The 24,113-nt window shown below is 40.1% G+C and overlaps 1 protein-coding gene across 6 annotated transcripts in view; it reads left to right on the forward strand.

Moving 5' to 3' along the window:
* Positions 1–24,113, forward strand: part of ATAD2B (ATPase family AAA domain containing 2B) — a 213,570-nt gene that overhangs the window by 176,180 nt on the left and 13,277 nt on the right. The window contains exon 29 of one of the 6 annotated variants that reach the window (XM_015433952.4): positions 4,778–4,889. The exons of the other annotated variants lie outside the window; for them this stretch is intronic. Coding sequence (XP_015289438.2) covers positions 4,778–4,801 — 24 coding nt within the window. The 3' untranslated portion in view covers positions 4,802–4,889. Of the gene's footprint in view, positions 1–4,777; positions 4,890–24,113 lie in introns of those variants that run through there. 6 annotated transcript variants of the gene reach the window in all.

Below are 24,113 nucleotides of genomic sequence, written 5' to 3' on the forward strand. Positions count from 1 at the left end.
GCAGTACATTTTGTTGATTTATTTTCCCCCTCAGCATGTCTCATACCTATCACCCTTTATCCATTGCTGTTATCTTAGTTTGGGCACTAATCCTTTTGTCTGGACTAGTGTAATAGCTGTCAGTTCAGTAAACATTTAAGCATTTATTCAGTGCCTACAGAGTGCTAGGCATTGAGGGAGCATAAAGATGAGCAAGACATTGTGTCTGTCTTCAAGGAGATTTTTATAATGTAATTTAACATACTTATATCATGTTTACTAGGTGCTGGAAACTATTCTGAGTGCTGTACAGACACAAATGCAAATTCTTTTAATCCTTACAAGAACCTTATGAGATAGGTGCTATTATTATCCCCATTTTATAGACCAGGAAACTGAGTTATAGATTAATTTGCTCAAGGTCACACATCCAGGATTCAAAAGTAAGCAGTTTGGCTCCAGAGTTGATGCTTTTAATCACTATGCTTGACTGCTTCTTGTGGGGGTAGACAGATACACAAACATAATTTCAGTCTAATACGGCATGTGTTAAGATTGAATTTTGTGTTAGGCACTGTAGGTATACAAAGCGGGAGGATGTAGCCTAACCTCAAGGAAGCCTTTCTGGTTCCTTGCCTGAGCTGAGGCATCAGGATGGGAAAGGACTTCCAGGCAGAAGGAACAACAGAAGCCTAGGCTGAGAAGTGAAATAGCATGACAGCTGCAGGGGAAAGTACAGGCAGTTCTCTGTCATCACAGGTCAACATCTGTTTCACAAATTTATTTGAGCAACTGCCATTTGCCAAAGCACCATTCTTGGCAAGGGAGTTACAGCTGAGGACAGGACAGCAAGGTCCTTGCTTTTTGGAGCTTACAATCTAGTCATCAAAGAGTGAACAAGCAACATGTTACCTAACAGTGGTAAATGCTTGGATGACAATAAATACAGCAGTAGTATTAGTAGCAGCAGACAACTGAGTGCCAGGTATTATTACAAGCATTAACCATTTAATTATCACAGCAACTGTGGGAGGTAGGTACTGTTGTTGGTCCCGTTTAACAGAAGGGGAAACTGAAATAGAGAATGCTTAGGCAACTTGCCCAAGGTTACACAGCTAACATCAGGTTGGGGGGTCTTATCTTGTGGTGTGGCTTTAGAGCTTGAATTCTTAACCCCTCAATCATTAAGGTGAATGATAAATTCCTTTGCCCTTATTCAAGTTTTCTTTGTTTTTTTTTTTTTTTCTTGAGATGGAGTCTGGCTCTGTTGCCCAGACTGAAGTGCAGTGGCATGATCTCGACTCACTGCAACCTCTGCCTCCCAGGTTCCAGCGATTCTCCTGCCTCAGCCTCCTGGGTAGCTAGGATTAGAGGCACGTGCCGCCACCCCTGGCTAATTTTCATACTTTTTGTAGGGACTGGGTTTCACCATGTTGGCCAGGTTGGTCTTGAACTCCTGGCCTCAGGTGATCTGTCCGCCTTGGCCTTCCAGAGTGCTGGGATTACAAGCGTAAGCCACCGCGCCTGGCCTCAAGTTTTTCTATGAATGAGCGTTTTTAAATAGTAGAATACCACAGAGAATAATGTAACATACATGTTCCTACCACCCAGTGTTAAATGTTAACAATTTGTCATACTCGTTTTAGTTCTTTTTTGAAAAGAAAAACTTTCAGAGAAGATTTAAGTCTACTTTCTACCCATTCCCAATCCCATTCATTTTCTTTCTTTACTAGTGGCAGCCACTGTGATGATTTTGATGAATATCCTGTCTGTGTTTTAAATTCTTTTATTTGAGAAGGTAATAGTATGCAGCTGGAGCCAGACTGTCTGAGTTTGAATCCTGGTTATGTTCTTTCTTGGCTGTGCAACATGTGACAAATTATTTCACCCCTCTGCAGATCAGTGTACTTATCCATAAGATGGGACACAGTGATAGCACCAACTCCATGGTGGTTACTGCAATGATTACATATATGAGTGAATATATGTAAAGCACTTAGAGCAGTACCAGGCACATAGTAAGTGTTCAAGAAATTTCAGTCATCATTCTAAATATTTGTATGTGTCTATAAACATTGTTTTGTGGGTTTAAAAATGTCTATACATGGGATTAATTAACATCTTTAAAAATTATATATTTTAAAGTCAGAAACACATGTATATAAAGAATGAAGTAGTTCTAGAAGGCTTGTTATAAAAACCAGCAGTTCCCTGATTCTAGAACATTCCTTCTCCAAAAAAAAAAAAAAAAAAAAAAAAAGACATATTCTCCCAGGAGCCAATTGTTTTCAACACCTGTAACTGATTATTTGATGTCTCTAAATACTATTCTTAGATGGCTACTTTTTATTTTCCAGTTTTAGTCATTTTCTTTTGATTTCCTACCATTTAAAATATAGTCATGTCTGCCTTCACCACACATTTCACACTTCTTGTCCTCTCATCCTCCCAGTTGGTTATAATTTTGGTCAGATCATTATTCAGTATTTGCATGATTATGACTATGTAAAAATTATTGACAGTGGAACTATTTAGTATACTATGATGATGTTTCCTTTCTTGTACACCTTTTTGTTAATAATAGTCTTCATTGTATTTATTTACCTGTTTTTTTATGTATAATCATGAGTTTGAGCCAAGAACGCCTTTATTCCCAGCACTTTGGGAGGCAGAGGCAGAAGGATCCTTGAGCCCAGGAGTTCAAGACCAGCCTGGGTAACATAATGAGACCTTGTCTCTACAGAAAAATTAAAAAATTAGCTGGGCTTGGTGGCATGCACCTGTAGTTTCAGCCACTCAGGAGGCTAAGGTGGGAGGACCACTTGAACTCGGGAGTTTGAGGCTCCAGTGACCCAAGATCGCAGCACCTGCACTCCAGCCTGAGTGACAGAGTGAGACTCTGTCTCAAAAAAATAATTTTAAAAACTAGTTTGTTCCTCAGTTCATCCCCAGCAATCCAACTCTCTCTCTCTCTCTCTCTCTCTCTCTTTTTTTTTTTGAGACGAATTTTCACTCTATTGCCCAGGCTGGAGTGCAGTGGCGCAGTATCGGCTCACTGTAACCTCCACCTCCCGGGTTCGAGCGATTCTCCTGCCTCAGCCTCCCAAGTAGCTGGCATTACAGGCATGTGCCACCACACTCAGCTATTATTTATTTATTTTCATTTCGTAGAGGTGGGTTTTCACCATGTTGATCAGGCTGGTCTCGAACTCCTGACCTCAAATGATCCACCTCTCTCAGCCTCCCAGAGTGCTGAGATTACAGGCATGAGCCACTGCGCCTGGCCCCAACCCTCTTCTTAGTATCACCAAACGTGTAAGGTATTCTAGCATTTCTTTTTCTTGAGAAGATGTCTCCTGGAACATTCTAACCCTTTCCAATTTTGCATTGGTGTACACCAAGGTCTTGCATAGCCATTTTTTTTTTTGTTTTTGGAGGGGGGACTAACATCCTTCACCTTTCTCTTATACTGAATCCTGTATCTGGACTTTTCTCATTTATATCCTATATTGCTGCTGAGAAGTTGGTGCTTTTCTGCTTAGTGTTTCATTTTCCTGATTTGTTTCCTTCTAAGGCTTTTGTAATTTTCAGTTTTCCTCTGATGCTCTGGAATTTCACAGACCTGTCTGGGTGTGTGTCTAAATGTTACACTTTTCTTGGGCCTCTCTACTCTGGAAAATCATGCCTTTTATTCTGAGAAATTTTCTTGAGTTAATTTTTCATTTCTAGAACTACTGTTATTCAGATCTTGGCCCTTCTACACTGTTCTATTATTCCTTCCTAATTTTTACTTCGGTATTAGGTTTTAAGAGCCATTTGGAGTTCTCTTGATTTTTTAAGTAGCATTTTGTTTTTGTTTCATGGGTGCAAGATCAGCTAATCTCTCTGAGGGTATTCATGATGATTTTTTCTTTGGTTTTCTTTTCCTTGCATAGTCCCTTTTTCCTCCAAGTTGCTTTTCTTGTTTGTTTTGGTTCCTGTTTAGTATTACAAGTTTTCCTCAAATATTTGGTAATTCTTTGCTTTCTGCTCCTATTTAAGAGTTGGGGACTGAAAAGCTGCTTTCAGAAGGCAAAATTCTCCAGACAGGAGAGTAGCAGAGTCTTCCCTGGGAAATAAAACCAGCCCAAGAGAAGAATGCTGAAGATAGTAACATTGAGGGGGTTCCTTTATGGAACTGTTCAGCTATAGCGATCAGCTGACAGAGTTGTATAGATGAGAAATAATTTATGCAAAGTTGCATAAATATTGGCTACTTTAATAGTATTCTCTGTTTTAAGAACTGACCCTGAAACTTGGTAGTTTGCTTGATTATCACAATAGAAGCCTCTCAGTGGGAATGCTTAGTGTTGTATTATTTTTACAAATGATTTTGAGATTTTTGAATACTTAGATGTAATCCTTTTGTTCTCTCCCACCTTTGCCCTCCTACCCTTATTTTCCTTCCATTAGGCCAGTATATTAGATTATATATCACAGGGAATTAAAGAGTTCTTTGCAAGATTTTACACAGATGGTCCCATCCTCCTCTATAGGAGCAAGAGTTACCTTCAGAGTGCTTGGAGGTGATGGAGTCGGGCTTTCTTTCACCTTTCCTTGACTTAATGCCATTTGTTTTCCTGACAGCTCCTCTTGTTCCAGAAACAAATGATTGGTCTGTGTAGGACCACTTGGGTCATAAGACATCCTGATTTTCCTACTGAAATTTCTCCTCCTTACTGGAATTCTGGTTGTCTAGAATCTTTTCAAGGTAGTATTTTGATTAACAGATGAAGCAAACTTCATCTCTTTGCTTTAGGGAAAGAAATTCTGTGTCAGCTAGTCCTTTTCATCTCTTCTCTGATGAGCTTCAAGCCATGGAAGGTAAAGGAAGGCGAGATTGGAGGAAAAAGAGGTGGGTAAAATGGAAAATAAAAGTTTAATGTTTTTCTTGCGTTTGTGATGTATTTTATAAGTTGAACAAAAAGTTATCTAGGCCTTTTTCCTACCACTCATCTGCTGATGATATGGAAGTTACTAGTGACCATTCCATTTAGGTGTGCATCACAACAATGCTTTTAATATCACACAGCATCATAGATTAATTGCTAGTAAGTTGCTAAGTATTGAATTTAAAGGGCCAACATTTTTATGAGTTGTAATGGTTTGAAGAGTTAGAGGTAAAAAACTCAGTTTGGAAAACTGAGTAGACCAGTTTAGAATCAAGAGTAAATACAAGGGATTATGGTGGAAGATAATGCTGTATAGGTAGTTTGGGGTCTTATTATGGAGGACAAGTGCAAAGATATTTGTACTTTATCGTGTGACAGTGTTTTTGAACAGCACCATGACATGATGAAAATATAATTTTAGAAATATTAATTTGGCAGTAATATATGAAATGGAAAGTAATGACTTCCTTTCAACAAGATATAGTAACTACCTACCATTTGCCAAGTATGATAGACACTGAAGTTACAAAGCTAAGTAAAACACAGTGTCTGCCCTTGGAAATAACTGTTCAGTAAAAGACATATTAAGAAAAATTATGAATAAATTTGGTTAAATACAATGATAATGGTTTGGGTGAGGTGCTGTGGGAGCATAGAGGAAAAGAACTGATATGGTTTGGGTCTGTGTCCCCACCCAAATCTCATGTTGAATTGTAATCTCCAGTGTTGGAGGAGGGACCTGGCGGGAGGCGATTGGAACATGGAGGCCGACTTCCCCCTGCTGTTCTCATGATAGTGAAGGGATTCCCACAAGATCTGATGGTTTTAAAAGTGTGTAGCACCTCCCACTTTCTCTCTTCCTCCTTCTCTGGCCATGTAAGACGTGCCTGCTTCTCCTGCATCTTTGCCATGATTGTAAGTTTCCTGAGGCCTCCCCAGCCATGCTTCCTGTATAGCCTGTGGAACTGTGAGTCAATCAAACCTCTTTTCTTTATAAATTACCCAGTATTGACTGGGTGCAGTGGCTCATGCATGTAATCCCAGCACTTTGGGAGGCCAAGGTGGGCAGATCACTTGAGGTCAGGAGTTCGAGACCAGCCTGGCCAACATGGTGAAACCCCGTCTCTATTAAAAAATACAAAAAAGAATTAGCCGGGCGTGGTGACATGAGCCTGTAGTCCCAGCTACTCAGGAGACTGAGGCAGGAGAATCACTTGAACCTGGGAGGTGGAGGTTGCAGTGAGCTGAGATCATGCCACTGCAGTCCAGCCTGGGTGACGAGTAAGACTCTGTCTCAAAAATAAGTGAGTTACCCAGTATCTGGTAGTTCTCTTATAGCAATGCGTAAACAGACTAATACAGGAACTTAACCCAACCTAGTAATTCATGGAAGGCTTTTTTTCCCCCCTGTGGATAAGTTATCTTAACAGCATCTCAAAAAATGAAAGAATGCAGTAAAAATCAGGGAAGAACACTCCAGGCAGGGGAAACAGTAGAAAGGCGTAGAAACAGGCAAACAAGTTTAGGCAACTATGGGTGTTTCTAGTTTACTTTAGAATAAAGCAAAGTAAGGAAGAAAGTAGCATTAGAGGTCAGTAAAGACTTTATATATTGTTCCTGTATTCCAGGTGAGAGATGCTGTAGGCCGGGACTGGGGAAGGTATAGTAGGGATGGTGAGAAAAAGATCATTTCTAGGAAATTTAGAGGTAGAATCAGTAGGACTCAGCAATTGGATATTGGGGATGAGGATAAAGAAAGGGCCTGGAATTGCTCTTAGGTTTCTGCCTGGGTGATTAGATGTTAACTGAGAATGAATGAGAGGGAGGACCCAGTCTGTAGTGAATACAGTATTAGGCATTTTGGCATCCAGGTTCAGCACACATTTAGATAAATATATCTAAAGCTTGAGAGGTTCAGAACTGGAGACTTTTAAGGTTAGCTACTTATAAATGATTGTTCAAACCATGAGTGCAAATCAGATCACTTAGGCAGCTTTTGAAATGAAATGAAAATGGCAAGTAGAGAAACAGCAAAGTTTAAGCAGCAGGTAGAGGATGTCTAACAATTGAGACTAATCATACCTTCTCAAAAGTGGGACAGCCGAAAGAGTGGGGTCACAGAACTCGAGGAGATGATTTTATGTTCAAAATGGACAACAGTGTCAAATGCTCCAGTGCAGGTCAGTAAGATATTAGAGGTACTAAAATGCTGCCAGGAGGTGTGGCAGTTGGGTGATCTTTGTTGCTTTGAGGAAAAAGGGAAGGAGTGAGCACATAACTAGACAGGGACACAGGGTTGAGGAAAAGATTTTGATAAAAGTGAAAAAACTGAGCATGTTCATACACTGAGAGAATGGAGATGCTAGGGTTGGTGAGAATAATGATAGCAACTAATACTTAGTGAAAATGTCCAGGCCTTCTTTAAAGGGCTTTGCATCTGTTAACTCTTTTAATTTTGATATCGGCCCTGTGAATTAGATACTGTTATCACCCTTCTGCTAATGAGGAGAGCTAGTCACAGAGCGATTTTTACTTGCTGAAGATGAGACAGCTAGTTAAACAGCGTAACCAGGATTTGAACCCTGGGATTCTGACGAAAGAGCCTAGTTATTTACCGCTGTCCTGTATTGCCTTGATAGAAAGATGGAGATTGAAGATGGGAAAGAGGAGTGATATTAATGAGTCAAGATTCCAAAAGAGTCCAGAAGGAGTGTTGGTCTTGAATAAGAAAGAGTAAGAGTATTTTATTCCAGAAGATCAGAAACTGGGGGTATAGATAGAGATGGTAAGTGTGGGGGTACAGTGGGATATTGTGAAGTTTAGGAAATTTATATGTAATGACATCAATTTTTTCCATCAAATATTTATGAATTAACACCTTTTTATTATAAAATGTAACACATACCTGGAAAACTGCTTGAAACAAATGTATAGGTTAATCATGAATTTATAAGATGTAACCACTACTCAGGTACAGAAAATAACATTGTTAGACAATCCAAAAGTGCTGCCTGTGCTCTACTCCAATTGACATCTTTTTTCCTCCAAATGTAACCACTATCCTAACAGTTATGGTAATGACTTTTTTGCTTTTCTTAATAGTTTTATCACCTGTGTGCATTTCTAAACACATTTCAATTTTTTTCTCCTTTATCGTTTAAATCTCTTAATCTACAAATTCCTCCTCAATCGCCCCTTTTTCTTTGCTATTAATTTGTTGAGGAAACCAGGTTTTGACTTACTGAATTTCCCACAGTCTGGATTTTACTGATTGAATCCCTATGGTGAGGCTATATTCATTTATCTTTGGTATTTCTCATAAACTGGTACTTGGATCTAGAGCTGTGCTGTTTCATATGGTAGCTACTGAGCACTCGAAATGTGGCTAGTACAAATTGAGATGTGCTGTGTCAAAATGCACACTAATTTTGAAGATTCATTACAAAAAATAATATGAAATATCTCATTAATAGTTTTTTTTCCCCATCCTAGGAGACAGTCTTGCTTTGTCACCCATACTGGAGTGTAGTTGTACAATCGTAGCTCACTGTAACCTGAAACTCCTGGGCTCAAATGATTTTCCTGCCTCAGCCTCCCAAGTGGCTAGGACTAAAGGCACATGCCACCAATGCCCAGCTAATTTTTAAATTTTTCACAGAGGTGGGGTTTTACTGTATTGCCCAAACTGGTCTTGAACTTCTGGCCTCAATCCCAAAGTGCTTGAGCCCAGAAGGATTATATGCATGAACAACTGCACCCTGCCCTTAATAGTTTCTTTATTGATTGCATTGAAATAATATTTTGGATATATTGGGTTACATTTATTAAAAATAATTTCCACCTTGTTATTTTTACTATTAATAATGCAGCTACTAGAAGATTTAAATATATGTGTAGCTGGCATTGTATTTCTATTGGATAGCACTCATCTAGAGACTTAACTCTGGTTTTATTATTGGTTTTTGTAAGACTACTTCATAAGTGGTTGTGTGTTCTCATTAGGAGGCACATAAAGTCTGGCTATCCTCCTTATTGTGATGTCATCAGTGATTGATACTTGATGCCCAAATTCATTAGAACCTGCAGAATGGTGAGTTCTAAAGTAATCTTATTCCTTATTCATTTGTTAGTGGAAAATGCTACAAAGAAATGTTTCTTTATTACCTGCTTATCTAATAGTGCAAGTCATATAGGAAAGGTAGGATTAATGAAAGCTTCTTTGCCTTCATTAACTAGTTTTCAATGAATTTAATGAATTATTTCCTTACCAATCCAAAGGTGATGAGTTAGTTTCTTCGGTATCATTATGAATTCATAGATTTAAATATATTTGATGTATTACAATGCATCGCTATTATGATGCTTATTACTGCTAAAATGGTACCATTTTTGGCCTCTCAGAGTCTTTTCAAATTGCCCCGAGTCCTTTTGACACAACTCTAGTAATCTTTGTAAGTTTGTAATCTCTGTTTCATCTGTAGTGATATCCCCTCTTTTGTTCCTGATATTGGCAATTTGTATCTCTTCTCTCTCTCTCTTTTTTTTTTTTTTTCCTTGATTGGTCTCTTTTTATTTATCTTTTTTTTTTTTTTTTTTAAAAACTAGTTTTTGATTTCATGAATTTTTTTGGTATTGTTTCTTTCGTTTTCTGATTTCTACACTTCTGCTTGCTTTATGCTTAGATTCTTAAGCTGAAAGATTAGATTATTGGTTTGAGACCTTTCGTCTTTTCTAATGTAAACATTTAATGTTGAAAATTTCTAAACACTGCTTTACCTGTATTCCATACATTTTGACATGGTTTTTTTTTTTTTTTTTTTTTGAGACGGAGTCTCACTCTGTTGCCCAGGCTGGAGTGCAGTGGCACAATTTCGGCTCACTGCAAGCTCTGCCTCTTGGGTTCACGCCATTTTCCTGCCTCAGCCTCCCAAGTAGCTGGGACTAAAGGTGCCCACTACCACACCCGGCTAATTTTTTGTATTTTTAGTAGAGACGGGGTTTCACCGTGTTGGCTAGGATGGTCTCGATCTCCTGACCTTGTGATCCAGCTGCCTCTGCCTCCCAAAGTGCTGGGATTACAGGCCGTGAGCCACCGCACCTGGCCTGACATGTTGTATTTTCATTTTCATTCAGTTCAGATTATTTTCTACTTTCCCTTGAGATTTCTTCTTTGACCTCTGAAAAATTTAGATGTGTATTGTTTAATTTTTAAATATTTAGGATTTCTCAGATATTGTGTTACCAATTTCTCATTTAATTATGTGATAGTCAAAGAATATACTATGTATTATTTTAATTAATTTAAATTTATTCTGGTTTGTTTTGTTACCCAGAATGCAATCTGTCTTGGTGAATGTTTTACATGCACTTGAAAAAAAACAGTGTATTCTGTTGTCATTGAGTGGAGTGTTCTTTTAGTAGCAGTTATATCGCATTGATTGCTCGTGTTGTTCAGGTCTTCCATATCCTTGCTGATTTTCTGTCTACTTATACCAGTTACTGAGAGAGAAGTATCGAAATCTCCAAGTATAATTGTGGATTTGTCTGTTTCTGTTTTCAGTTCTATCAGTTTTTGCTTCATATATCTTGAAGCTCTGTTGTTAGTTGTATCACATTTTGGATTGTTATGAGTTCTTGGTGAATTGAACATTTTATTATAATGTAATATTCTTTATCCCTGGTAATTGTCCTTGTTCAGATTCTACTTTGTTACTAATATAGCTACCTCATTCTTTTTTAAACAATGAATATTTGGATGATACAGCTTTCCCCATCATTTTGCTTTTTTCCCCACTAGACTTTCATCTTTCCATATATGTGTCAAAAGTCAAAATTACAACAAATTTAGTGCAAATACTTAATTCGCTTTTATTGGCAATTCTAGAATGGGGCAACATCTTATTCCATAAAACAGAATGGATATTCTGATGAGTTGCACAGAGGAGGCTGGCTTTACAAGCAGAAAAGGGCTGCAGAAAGCAGAAATGGAACAAAAGGGGATTATTAGCATCAGTTACTTCAGGTTACTTTCTTACACGGTAAAAACAGAGGGGGACTTCCTTATGCTAGTTCAGACAAGCTGAGTCCCCTTCTGATTAGTTGCTGTGAGTCTCCTGTTTCATTTTGTTTTAATTGGCTCATTTCAAAGTTCACTGTGATCACCTTGCACTTAATATGAGTGACTCCATTCTGGTTTAGTCTGATCTTTGGACAGGAGCTCAGTCCAAAACAGTAGCGTCCCACAAAATTCATTTAGCATATTTAATTTCTGATATGGTTTGGATTTGTGTCCTCACCCAAATCTCATGTTGAATTTTAATCCCCAATGTTGGAGGAAGGACCTGGTGAGAGGTGATTGGGTCATGGGGACAGACATCCCCCTCACTGTTCTTGTGATAGTGAGTTCTCACAATATTTGGTTGTGTAAAAGTGTATAGCACCTCCCCTTGCTTTTTCTTCCTCCTACTCCTGCCATGTAAGACATGCCTGCTTCCTCTTCACCTTCCGCCATGATTGTAAGTTTCCTGAGGCCTCCCGAGCCATGTTTGCATAACCATAAGCCAATTAAAACCTCTTTTCTTTATAAATTACCCAGTCTCAGGTATTTCTTTATAGCAGTGCAAGAATGAACTAATACAATTTCCTTCTTCAACAAGGATAATTATGTCTCTTATTATCCTTCATATATATTTTGGAATTTTTTAATTCCCCAAATACATATGAAGTACTAAATAAGAATTAACCCATATCACCAAAACAAACAAAGAAACAAAGAACGCCCCCTACTAACGAGTTCAAAATTTGAACTCTAGTTAGTGTTTTTTGTCTTTAGTCCGAGGACATATAGTGTAAATATTGTTTTCAAAAGTTACTTGGCTTAGTCTCCCTCTCCAGCACCATTTACTCTGATTATGTTATTCTTTGAAACAAAATTTAGTTAGTTAATTTTTGTTTTAGTTCATGTTAGGTTTTAATGTTCCTCCTATCTTTGTTGATTTTTTTTGTAGTATGTAAAATATTAACATAGTCACAAAAGTCATAACTATGCCAACAAGTTAGATCCAGAGAAGTGTCAGTGTCCCAACCCCTCTACCATGTACCAGTCTCATTAGTTTATCTACCTGATGTTTCTTTTGTGAAAATAAACAAGTGTTGTACATGCATATTTTATTTCCCCGCTTTGTTTATACAAAATGGAACTGCCGGGCGCGGTGGCTCACGCCTGTAATCCCAGCACTTTGGGAGGCCGAGGCGGGCGGATCACAAGGTCAGGAGATCGAGACCACGGTGAAACCCCGTCTCTACTAAAAATACAAAAAATTAGCTGGGCGCGGTTGTGGGCACCTGTAGTCCCAGCTACTCGGGAGGCTGAGGCAGGAGAATGGCGTGAACCCGGGAGGCGGAGCTTGCAGTGAGCCGAGATCGTGCCACTGCACTCCAGCCTGGGCGACAGAGCGAGACTCCGTCTCAAAAAAAAAAAAAAAAAACAAAAAACAAAATGGAACTATTATATAGATACTCCTTTGCATAGTTTCAAAAAAACTTAATAGACCTTTTTAAAAGCAGTTTTAGATTTACAGAAAAATTGAACATAACATACTGAAAGTTCCCTTATATCTCGTCTCCTGCTCCACCCCCTGCCCTATTTCCCCTATTATTAACATCTTGCATTAGTGTGATGCATTTGTTACAATTGATAAGCAAATATTCATACATCATTATTAACTAAGGCCCATAGTTTGCATTAGGGCTCACTCTGTGTTTTACATTCTGTGGGCTTTGACAAATGTTAGATACCATGTACCATTATTGCAGTATCATTCAGAATAGTTTTGCTGCCCTAAAAATCCCTTGTTTTCCACCTATTCGTTCCTCCCTTCCTGCCCCTGACAACCACTAATATTTTTACTGTCATCATAGTTTTGTCTTTCCAGAATGTTGTATAGTTAGAATCATAGAGTATGTAGGCTTTTCAGATTTGTTCATTCACTTAGCAATATGCATTTAAGGTTCCTTCATGTCTTTTTGTGGCTTGATAGCTCATTTTTTTTTTTTTAGCACTGAGTAATATTCCATTGTATGGATATGCCAGAGTCTGTTATCCATTCACCTGTTGAAGCATATCTTGGTTGTTTCCAGGTTTTGTCAATTATGAATAAAGCTGCTACACATGTGCAGGTTTTTTTTGTGTGTGTGTGGGCATGTTTTCAACTCAAGTATCATGATTGCTGGGTTATTTGGAAAGGGTAGGTTTAGTTTCATAAGAGCCAAACTGCCTTCCAAAGTTGCCGTGCCATTTTGCATTCCCACCAACAGTGTTCTCGTTTGTCCCACATTCTTATCAGCAGTTGGTGCTATGTGTGGTTTGGATTTTGGCCATTCTAATAGGTGTGAGGTAGTGTTTTGTTGTTTTAATTTGTAATTCTCTAATGATATATGATGTTGAGCATGTTCTCATATGCTTACTTGCTGTCTGTGGATGGTAAGGTGTCTGGTTAGATCTTTTGCCTATTTTTAAATTGTGGCATTTGTTGAGTTTTTAGAGTTCTTTGTTTTGGATATTAGTCTTTTTATCACATATGTATTTTGCAGATATTTTCTGCCAGTCTGGGGCTCGTCTTTTCATTCTCTTTGCAGTCTTTGTCATTTTACTTTTACTTTTTAGCTTATCTATATTATTGTATTTCAAGTAGATTGCTTTTAGAAAGAAACCTTGATCTTTTTTTTTTAATCTAACAATCTGCTTTTTAATTGGTGTTTAGATAATTTACATTTAATGTATTTTTTAAAGTTTTTGGTAAAATACACATAGCATAAAATTTACCATCTTAACCATTTTTAAGTGTATAGTTCAGTGGCATTAAGGACATTCACATTGTTGTGCAGCCATCAGCAGCATCCGTCTCCGGAACACTTTTCATCTTGTAAAACTGAAGCTTTGTACTCATTACACAAAAACTGTCCATTTGACCTTCATGTAAGTGGACTCAGGTAGTATTTTTCCTTTTGTGTCCGGCTTATTTAATTTAGCATAGTGTCCTTAGGTTTCATCTATGTTGTAGCACATGTCAGAATTTCCTTCCTTTTTAAGGTTGAATAATATTTCATTTTATGTATAGTTGACCCTTGAACAACATGTGTTTGAATCATGCATTTCCACTTATTATGTGGAGTTTCTTTCACCACTGCCACCCCTGAGACAGCAAGACCAACCCGTTCCTCCTGCCTCTCACCCTCAGCCTGCTCAACATGAAGATGACAAGGATGATACTTCAGCTAATGAAAAGTAAATACATTTTCTCTTCATTTTCATTTTCTTAATAGTACTTTCTTTTCTCTAGCTTACTTTATTGTAAGAATACAGTATATTCAGATATTAACACACAAAATGTACTAATCAACTGTTTATGCTATCAGTAAGGCTATCAGTCAACAGCAGGCTATTAGTAGTTTTGGGGGAGTCAAAAGTTACACATAGATTTTTTGACTACACACGAGTCAGTACCCTTAAACCTCATGTTGTGGAAGAGTCAGCTGTATATAACAAATTTTGTTTATCCACTCATCCTTTGATGGACGCTTGGGTTGCTTCCAGTTTTTGGCTGTTGGAAATAATGCTATGAACATGAGTATACAAATATAACATGAGTGTGCATGAGTGTGAAGTTCCCACTTTCATTTCTTTTGTGTGTATATCCCAGAAATGGAATTCCATTTTTATGGATCATAGAGTATTTCCATTTTTAGTTTTTTTGGGTGTGTGTGTGTAGTGTCACTCCCATTTTATTTTTTTAAGGAATTGTCATGCTGTTTTCCATAGCAGCTGTGTCATTTTACTTTCCCACCAACAGTGCACAAGGTTCTAATTTCTCCATAATCTCACTGATACTTATTTTCTGGAGTTTTGTTTGTGTGTGTGTTTCATATAGCAGCCATCCTAATGGTTGTTAGGTGGTTTCCATGTTTACATTTAATGTAATTATTGATGTGTTTAGATTTAACTCTACCATTGTATTGTAGGTTTTCTGTTCGTCTCATCTGTTTCTTATTCCTCTGGATTCTTTCAAATTATTTAAAGTTGTAGTATTTCCTTTTATTTCTTTATTGACTTTTTGGCTATATTTCTTCATATAGCTTTTAGGGGTTTCTCTGGGGCTTACAATATATATACCTAACTTTTCACAATATACCTAAAGTTAATATTTTTCTACCTTAAGTAATATGTGGAAATCTTCCAGCCATATGTTATAATTGACATATGAATTACATTTACATACATTGAAAACTCTACTAGACAAGGTTATAATTTTTGCTTCCAATAGCCACAAATATTTTTAAGAACTTAAAGGGTAAGACATAATCTGTTATATTTACAGACATTTATTGTTTGTGTTGCTCTTCCTTTGTTGCTGAAGTCCAGGTTTTATTCTCCTTCCACCTAAAGAATTTCCTTTAGCATTTCTTTTGGAGAAGGTCTAGTAGTGACAAATTCTTAGTTTTCCTTCATTTGAGAATTTCTTTATTTTGCCTTTATTTCCGAATGATATGTTCACTGGATCTAGAATTCTGGGTTGACAATTCTGCCCTGTCAGCACTTTAAAATGTTATTTCATGGCCTTCTAGCCTTCATGGTTTCTAATGAGAAATTCACAGTCATTTGAATTTTGATTTACATATAATGCATTGTTTTCCTCTGGCTGCTTTTAAAGATTTTTTTTTTCTATCTTGATATTCAGCCACTTGATTATGATGTATCTAGGCATAGATTTCTTTGAGTTTAACCTGTTTGGGATTTGCTGATCTTTGTAAATCTATAAGTTAATACATTCTACCAAGCTTGGGAAGTTTTCAGTAATCATTTCTTTAAATCCTCTGTCTGTACCAATATCTTTCTCCTTTCCTGTTGTAATTTCAGTGACATGAATGTTAGACCTTTCAGTATTGTCTTGCAGGTCTCTGAGGCTCTTTTCAATTTAAAAAATATATATATCTTTCTCTGTTATTCAGAATACAGAATTTTCTTTTTACTTTTATTTTTTATTTATTTATTTTAAATTGGCAATAATTGTACATATTCATTGGGTACATGGGGATGTTTCAGCACATACAATGTATGGTGATCAGATCAGGATAATTAATATATTCATCGTATCAGACATTTATCTTTTTTTATGTTGGGAACATTCAATATTCTTCTAGCTATTTGAAACTATATATTATTGTTACATCTATAGTCATCCTGAACTGGTATAGAACACTAGAACCTGTTCCTCCTATCTAGCTGTGATTTTGAATCCTTAACAAATCTCTCCCTATTCCTCCCTTCCCTCTACCCTTCCCAGTCTGTAGTATCTGCTATTCTACTTTTCGTTTTCATGAGATAAACTTGTTTTTTTTAACTTCCACAGATACAGGAGAATATGTGGTGTTTAACTTTTTGTTCCTGGCTTACTTCACTTAACATAATGTCCTCAAATTCCAAATTCCATCCATGTTGCTGCCAATGGCAGGATTTCATTCTTTATTATGGCTGAATAATATTCCATGGTGTGTATATACCACATTTTCTTCATTTGTTCATCTGTTGTTGGACACTTGGATTGATTCTGTATCTGATTCTGTATCTTGGTTATTGTCAATAGTGCTGCAGTAAATATGGGAGTGCAGATGTCTTTCCAATATAATGATTTCGTTTCCTTTGAGTAAATTCCCAGTAGTGGGATTCCTGGATCATATGGTAATTCATTTTCAGTGAGGACCCTCCATACTATTCTCCATTGTGACTGTACTAGTTTGCATTCCCACCAATGGTGTATAAGAATTCCCTTTTCTTTACATCCTCACTGTGGTTTTGATTTGTATTTTCCTGAGGATTAGGGATGTTGAGCATTTTTTCATATATTTGTTGGCCATTTGTATGTGTTCTTTTGAAAAACATCTGTTCAGATTCCCTCCCTCCCTCCCTGCCTCTTCTTCTCCCTTTCTTCCTTCCCTTTCCCTCCCTCCCTCCCTTTCTCCTTCCCTCCTTCCCTCCTTCCTCCTTTTCCTCCTCTCCCCTCCTCTCCCTGCCTCTCCTCTCCCTGCCTCTCCTCTCCCTGCCCCTCCCCTCCCTATCCTTCTGCCCTTCCCTTCCCCTCTCCTCCCATTCCTTCCTCTTCCTTTCCTTTCTCTTCTTCTCTTTCCTTTGTTGTTGTTGTTGTTTTTTGGTTGAGACAGGTTCTCTCACTCTGTCACCCAGGCTGGAATGCAGTGGTGCAGTCATAGCTTACCACAGTCTCAGCTTCCTGGCCTCAGGTGATTCTCCCATCTCAGCCCTCTGGGGAGCTGGGACTCTAGGCACATGCCACCATGTCTGGCTAATTTTTTGTACTTTTTGTAGAGGTGGGGTTTCGCTATGTTGCCCAGGCTTGTCTCAAACTCCTGGGCTCATGTGATCCTCCCACCTTGGCCTCCCAAAGTGATGAGATTACAGATATGAGCCCCTGTACCTGGCTATTTGCCTGTTTTTTTTTTTGAGATGGAGTCTCACTCTGTCGCCCAGGCTGGAATGCAGTGGCATGGTCTCAGCTCACTGCAAGCTCTGCCTCCTGGGTTCACGCCATTCTCCTGCCTCAGCCTCCCGAGTAGCTGGGACTACAGGCGCCTGCCACCACGCCCAGCTAATTTTTTGTATTTTTAGTAGAGACGGGGTTTCACTCTGTTAGCCAGGATGGTCTCGATCTCCTGACCTCATGATCCACCCACCTCAGCCTCCCAAAGTGCTGGGATTACAGGTGTGAGCCACCGTGCCTGGCTGTTTGCCCAATTTTAAATCAGATAGTTTGTCTTTTTCCTGTTAAGATATTTCAGTTCCTTGTATATTCTAGATATTAATCCCCTGTCAGATGAGTAGTTCGCAAAGCCTGTAAGGTTTCTTCTAAGAAATCTGCTGTTAGTCTAACGGAGATTCCCTTTTTTGTGACTTGACAGTTTTCTCTTGCCGCTTTTAAAAATTTTTTCTTTTTTAAAGTTTGTCAATTTTATTTATTTATTTATTTATTTATTTATTTATTTATTTATTTTGAGACGGAGTCTCGCTCTGTCGCCCAGGCTGGAGTGCAGTGGCCGGATCTCAGCTCACTGCAAGCTCCGCCTCCTGGGTTTACGCCATTCTCCTGCCTCAGCCTCCTGAGTAGCTGGGACTACAGGTGCCCGCCACCTCGCCTGGCTAGTTTTTTTGTATTTTTTAGTAGAGACGGGGTTTCACCAGGTTAGCCAGGATGGTCTCGATCTCCTGACCTCGTGATCCGCCCGTCTCGGCCTCCCAAAGTGCTGGGATTACAGGCTTGAGCCACTGCACCCGGCCTGTCAATTTTATTATAATGTGTCTTGGTGAGGACCTGTTTGCGTTGAATCTGTTTGAAGTTCTTTGAGCTTCCTGGGCCTAAATGTCCATCTTTCTCCCAAGACTTGGAAAGTTTTCTGCTATTATTTCATTAAATACATTTTACTCAACTTTTCCCTTTTTATCTTCTGGAATGCCCATGATGTGAATATTTGTTTGCTTAATGGTGTCCTATAAATCTTCTTCATTCTTTTTTGTTCTTTATTATTATTTATTTTGTCTGTGTTATTTCAAAAGACCTGTCTTCAAGTTCAGAAATTCTGCTTGGTCTAGTTTGTTGTTAAAGCTCTCAGTTGTATTTTTTCATTCACTGAAATCTTCAGCTCTAGGATTTCTGTTTGGTTCTTTGTGTTAACTACCTCTTTATTAAACTTCTCATTCAAAAAATGAATTGTTTTTCTGATTTTGTTATCTATCTTTATTTTCTTGTATCTCACTGAGTTTCCTTAAGATTATTTTGAATTCTTTTTCTGGCATTTCATATGTATATATTTCCTTATAATTGGGGTCTGTTCCTATAGAATTATTGTTTTCTTTGGAGGTTACATGTTTCCTTGCATTTTCATGGTTGATGTGTCCTTATGCTGATTTCTATGGATCTGGTAGACAAGTTGCCTCTTCCAATTTTATGGAGTAGGTTTCACAGGGAAAGATTTATTTGTATGAATGGGTTCTTATCAGTTTGGTGAGGGTCCTTGGCCTTGGTTCTAGGTGGACACAGTAGTGTAGTCTCCATATAGTTTCTTCAGCTGCAGTCCACACTAGTGGTGTTTGCAAATTTCTCAGTGGCCTAGGCCGAGAGAGTTTGTGGCAATAGTGGCCCAGCCTTGCCAGGGATGGGCTTACCAGCCTGTTTCTCAGATTGAGGGTGTGTGTGTGCACATGGTGGGTCAGCCAGCTTGGGGTCGTGCTCCCTGTTATTGGTCACTTGGCTGGCCTGGGGGCAGGCCCACAAGGCTGTTTTTCAGGCTTGGGACACAGCTGCATGACTGCTCAGTTGGCCTGGAGACATGTCTGCTGAGCGTGGCCCGTGGGACTGTTTCTCTGGCTTAGCGTGTGGGCATATAGCTGCTTGGTTGGCCTGGAGTGTGTCTAGTGGGTAGTGGCCCAGAGGGATGCTTCTCAGGTCTAGGATATGGTAGAATATGGTTGCACAGCTGCTTGGCTGACCTGGGGGTATGTCTGCCTGCGGCCGCTCGTGGGGCTATTTCTTAGGCCTGGGATGTAGGTACACAGGCACACAGGTTCAGCTGGCCTGGGGATGTGTCTGCAGGGGGTGACCCATTGGGCTCTTTCTTAGGCCAGGAACATTGGTGCACAGCTACTCGGCTGGCCTTGGGGCTTAACCTCCAGGAGCAGCCTGTGGGGCTGTTTCTTAGTCCTGGGTATGGGCACATAGCTGCTCAGCTGGCCTGGGGCCATTTCTGCCAGGGGTAATCTGTGGAGCTGCTTGTCATGTTCTGATTGTTGAGCAGATCAAGGACTTGTCTGCATGGGGTGGGGCACCTCAGGGCTATTACATTGGCCCTGGGTACAGGCTAAAAGTTTAGCTGCTCTTCTGGCCTAGAAGTATGTTAGTTGCTTGGAGGCTTGAGGGGTAGGGCACGTAGCAGTTTGGCTGGCTCAAGAGCATGTTCACCCTGGGCAGGACTCCCACACTGTTCCTCTGGCTGGAAATGAGGGTGGTGGGAGTCAGTTTCCTATTGTGCAGGACCAGTGTTACAGCTGATACTGGGGCTTTATGCTGCTGGGATGTGGTGTTAAGCCGCCAGTGTGGGATTGGTGGAATGAAGATGGAGCCCTGGTGCTAGAGAGGTGCAGTGGCTACTGGCCTGCAGAGGAGGGTGCACTTCAGAGGTGGCTCTGGTCTCAAGATAGTAGAGTGCTGCAGTAGCTTGGCTCACAGCGGGTGGGGTTGGGGGTATGGATGGCACACTTTGTGTTCCTAATCCGGGGCAGTGCAACTGGATGAATTCCTGGCAGCTCTCCAAACTGGGAGACCATGGGATTCTCTTTTTCTAAGGACTGTAGGCATCAACAGTGGCAGTGGGGTTGATGGGGATCTTCTGCTTACCTTTTCTCTGTGATGGGAAGTCCCTCCTGACTCCAGGCAGATCTGATTTGGGCATGGGAGACAGGGCTGCAGACACTGGGTGCCACCATGCTGCCCTCTAAACTTTTTTTTTTTTTTTTTGAGACAGAGTCTTACTCTGTCGCCTAGGCCGGAGTGCAGTGGGGCAATCTCTTGTAGAGATCTTGCAACCTCTGTCTCCTGGGTTCAAGTGATTCTCCTGCTTCAGCCTCCTGAATAGCTGGGATTACAGTCATGTGCCATCATGTCCAGCTAATTTTTGCACTTTTAATAGGGATGGGGTTTCACTATGCTGGCTGGGCTGGTCTCAAACTCCTGACCTCAGCTGATTCACCCGCCTCAGCCTCCCAAAGTGCTGGGATTACAGGCATGAGCCACCATGCCTGGCCTGCCCTCCTGGACTTTTGATCACCATAGTTAGGTCTACACTCCCCTGTTGTACTCCAGCACTCTCCCTTTGACACTCCAGTCAATTCTTAGCTGTTTATTTGTTGTTTTTGCCCTTTCTTATGGGAAGAATGAATGCCAGATATCTCTAGTCAGTCATTTTGCTCCTGAGCTCAGAGGTTTTTTGCTGCTAGGTCACTGCCTCCTTTCTGGCTTTTGGTAGCACCTTAAGCCCAGGTTTACCTCAGCCCTAGTAAATGATTGGAGAGCTGCCCTTTCAAATGAGGGAGGTCCTAAAGGGGATATCCAGGATGTGTGGGAAGGTTGGCTAAGAACTCATGCCCAGGGGACGTGTGGGACAAACCTCCTACAGCATGGCGCTGCTTAACAGACATTTGCTTTGGTGTCTCATTTGACAGAGTTACAGAGCAGTTTCCAGGGCTGGGGATGTCCTGCCTTCCCACTTTGTCTCTGCCAGTCCTCAGGGATATTCCTCCCTGTAGGTACTTGTGATGCTTTCTGTGGGTTAAGATAAGGACAGGATTCCTGCCAGGAACCCAGGATGGTGGGGAAGCTGGTTGTCTACCTTAATCTCACTTTTCCTGGTGTAGAAACAGTGAGTTGGGGGGAAGTTTTCCACATGCTTGGTGCCAGGCAGAATGGGGGGAAGGGTGTCATGGATGTGGAAGTCCTATTCTCTTACCATCTGCTTGGAGTTTTTTCCCTTCTCTGCAACCCTGGGAACTGTCTCATTTTCATATATGAGTTCTGGGATATTTCTGGTGATGGTCCTGGCAGTGTATATTTGTTTTTGGTTTTCTGGATGGAGTGGGGGAAGTGAAACAAGCTTGCTTCTATGCTGCCATTTTGGAGCTGAGAATTTCTTTTAAAGTTTTTAATTATTTCAGCATCTGAGCAGTCTTGTGGTTAGCTTTGTTGATTGCTTTTCCTCTTGAGGGTTGTTTAATGTATTCCTAGTTCCTTGCATGTCAAGTCATTTTGGATTGTGTCCTGAACATTTTGAATATTTTTTATACTGTTCTGGGCCCTGTTACAGTCTTGGGGAGAAGGCTGACCTTTTTTGTTTTAGCAGTCAACCCGGCTAGGTTCAGACCAAAAGTCCTGGCCTAGTTCCTGTGGGCGGTGTTTCCATTGTCAGTTTAGTTTCCAAAACTGTATAGTGCCTTTATGTTCAGTCTCTGTGTTAGGCTGAATAATGGTTCCCCAAAGGTGTCCATGGCCGAATCCCCAGAACCTGTGAATATGTTGTCTTAGTGGTAAAGGGGACTTTGCAGATGTGATAAAGGATCTTAATATGGGAGATTATTGTGGATTAGTGTGTGGACCCAGTGTAATCACAAGGATCCTCATAGGAGAGAGACAGGAGAATGAGGAAACGGAGATGTGATGGCCAAAGCAGAGGTTGGCGTGATGTGATCTGACGATGGAAGAAGGGGCCAGGAGCCATGGAGTGCATGCAGCCTCTGGAAGTTAGAAAAGGCAAGTGGATTCTTTCCTAGAGCCTCCAGAACACAGGTCTGCCAACACCTTGGTTTTAGCTCCTAAGTCCCATTTTAGACTTCTGACCTCCCAAATTGTAAGATAATAAATGTGTTGTCTTAAAGCCACTAAGTTTGCGGTGATTTTTTTTATAGCAATCCTAGGAAACTAATACAGTTCTCCATGTGCACCACGCAGGGGTAAGTCTAAGAACCTGGTGGTGGCTTACATCATAGTTCAGATCTCACAGCCTTTTCCGTCTTGGTCCTGGTCAGTTCTACACATGTGCAGCTCAGGATTTTGTGTCATAATTGAAAGGACCTCTTTCTCCAGCTCCTTACTCTCTATGATCTTCCCCTGACTCTCAGGCTCCTACGAGACCCCTTTCCTGGTGGTTTGGCCAGAGAGACAAGAACTCTTAGGGATACTTCTGCTATCATGGCCACTGCTGCTGTGAGGAGATGAATGCTTTCCTAGGGCTCATCTGGGTCTGGGTCTGGAGAGTCTAATGAGAGAGCATTTTTCTTCTGGGGTTCTGGCTGCCCTAGAGAATAAACTAGGAGATAAGGAGTAAAAGGCAAACCCAGGGAAGTCACCACCATGTGGGTCATTCTTTGACTTCATTTTCCTACCCAGTTTATTGGCTTTTTAAAAAAAAATTTCTCAGAGCCCATTGATAATTGTTTTCTATCTTCTGTTCAAGATTTTTAGTTGTAATCAATGGGAAAGATGCAGTAGAATGTACCTATAACATCTTAACCAGAACCAGAAGTTTCTTCATTTCTTTGTTACTTCCTGCCCTTCTCTTTCCCCTTCTGTCTTAAGGCATTATTTGTTTTTTTATTCACGGTTGTGTCCTTTCTAGTTTAGCCTGCATTTCTAAAATATTTTTTTTGCTAATTCTCCCTGAGCTGTTTTACTTCATTTGTGAGTTTTTCCAATTTTGGGGTTATATTGTTCTTTCATTTCCTATATTATTGTCATATGCCCTTTTGCTTGTGTTGAAGATATTAGGTTATCATTTTCTTTTGTAGCCATGTCTTTCTGCAGTGCTTTTATTGCCTATGGGGTAGCCTTCTCCTTTTGAAGTCTTTTCTTATATTTATATAGTATTTCCTCTCAATCCTTTTGTTGCTTATTTTTACATGGAATTATGTTTCTTGAACTTTTAGAAGGAAGCCTGGATTTCAAGGCTCTGGAGCTCTCTCTCCTGTTATTTTTGTGAAGTGTTGAAATACATGGCTGCTGACTTTCTGAAATCTCACTTTGCTCCCCTTGCCTCCTTCTATTTGGACTTCTTTTTTCTTTGTTTCTTCTGTCCCCATGCTGTTCAATTCAGATTCTCTCCCTGGTAGTTTTTCCTTAATCTAGGCTCTGTCCTGGAAGAAGGCTTGAGCTGGTTAGTTTTGAGGATTCACAAGGCTCATCCTTGCCATGGAACCCTTGCACTACCCTGAGTGCTGGGGCACAAAGCTCCTCTCACTGCCCACTGCCCTCCTCAGCGTGGCCCCTGAGCATTCCCGTGAGTCCCTGTTAGGTTCTCAGTTCCATTCCATGCCAATTACTTGTCTCTACTTTATTCCTCATACAGGTGTACCACAGAGTCTCACAGGTATCAGTGGCGCGTTCCTACTCACTTGGGATTTGGAGTTCCAGGGAGTCTTTACTATTTAATTTTGTTTTCAATGTTGTCCGGGAGTCTTTTTCATCCTGGTTTCTCTGTTTTTAATGGGCAATTCTGGACGATTAAAAACACTGCGTAGCCACTGCCTCCATCCTCCTAAGTTATTTTGGTGAAAAAGTGTGTTCTTCTGCCAAGCACAGGTTCTAGGTAGGAAAC

Source organism: Macaca fascicularis, chromosome 13 (assembly GCF_037993035.2).
Source record: "Macaca fascicularis isolate 582-1 chromosome 13, T2T-MFA8v1.1".
NCBI classification, from domain to species: domain Eukaryota; kingdom Metazoa; phylum Chordata; class Mammalia; order Primates; family Cercopithecidae; genus Macaca; species Macaca fascicularis.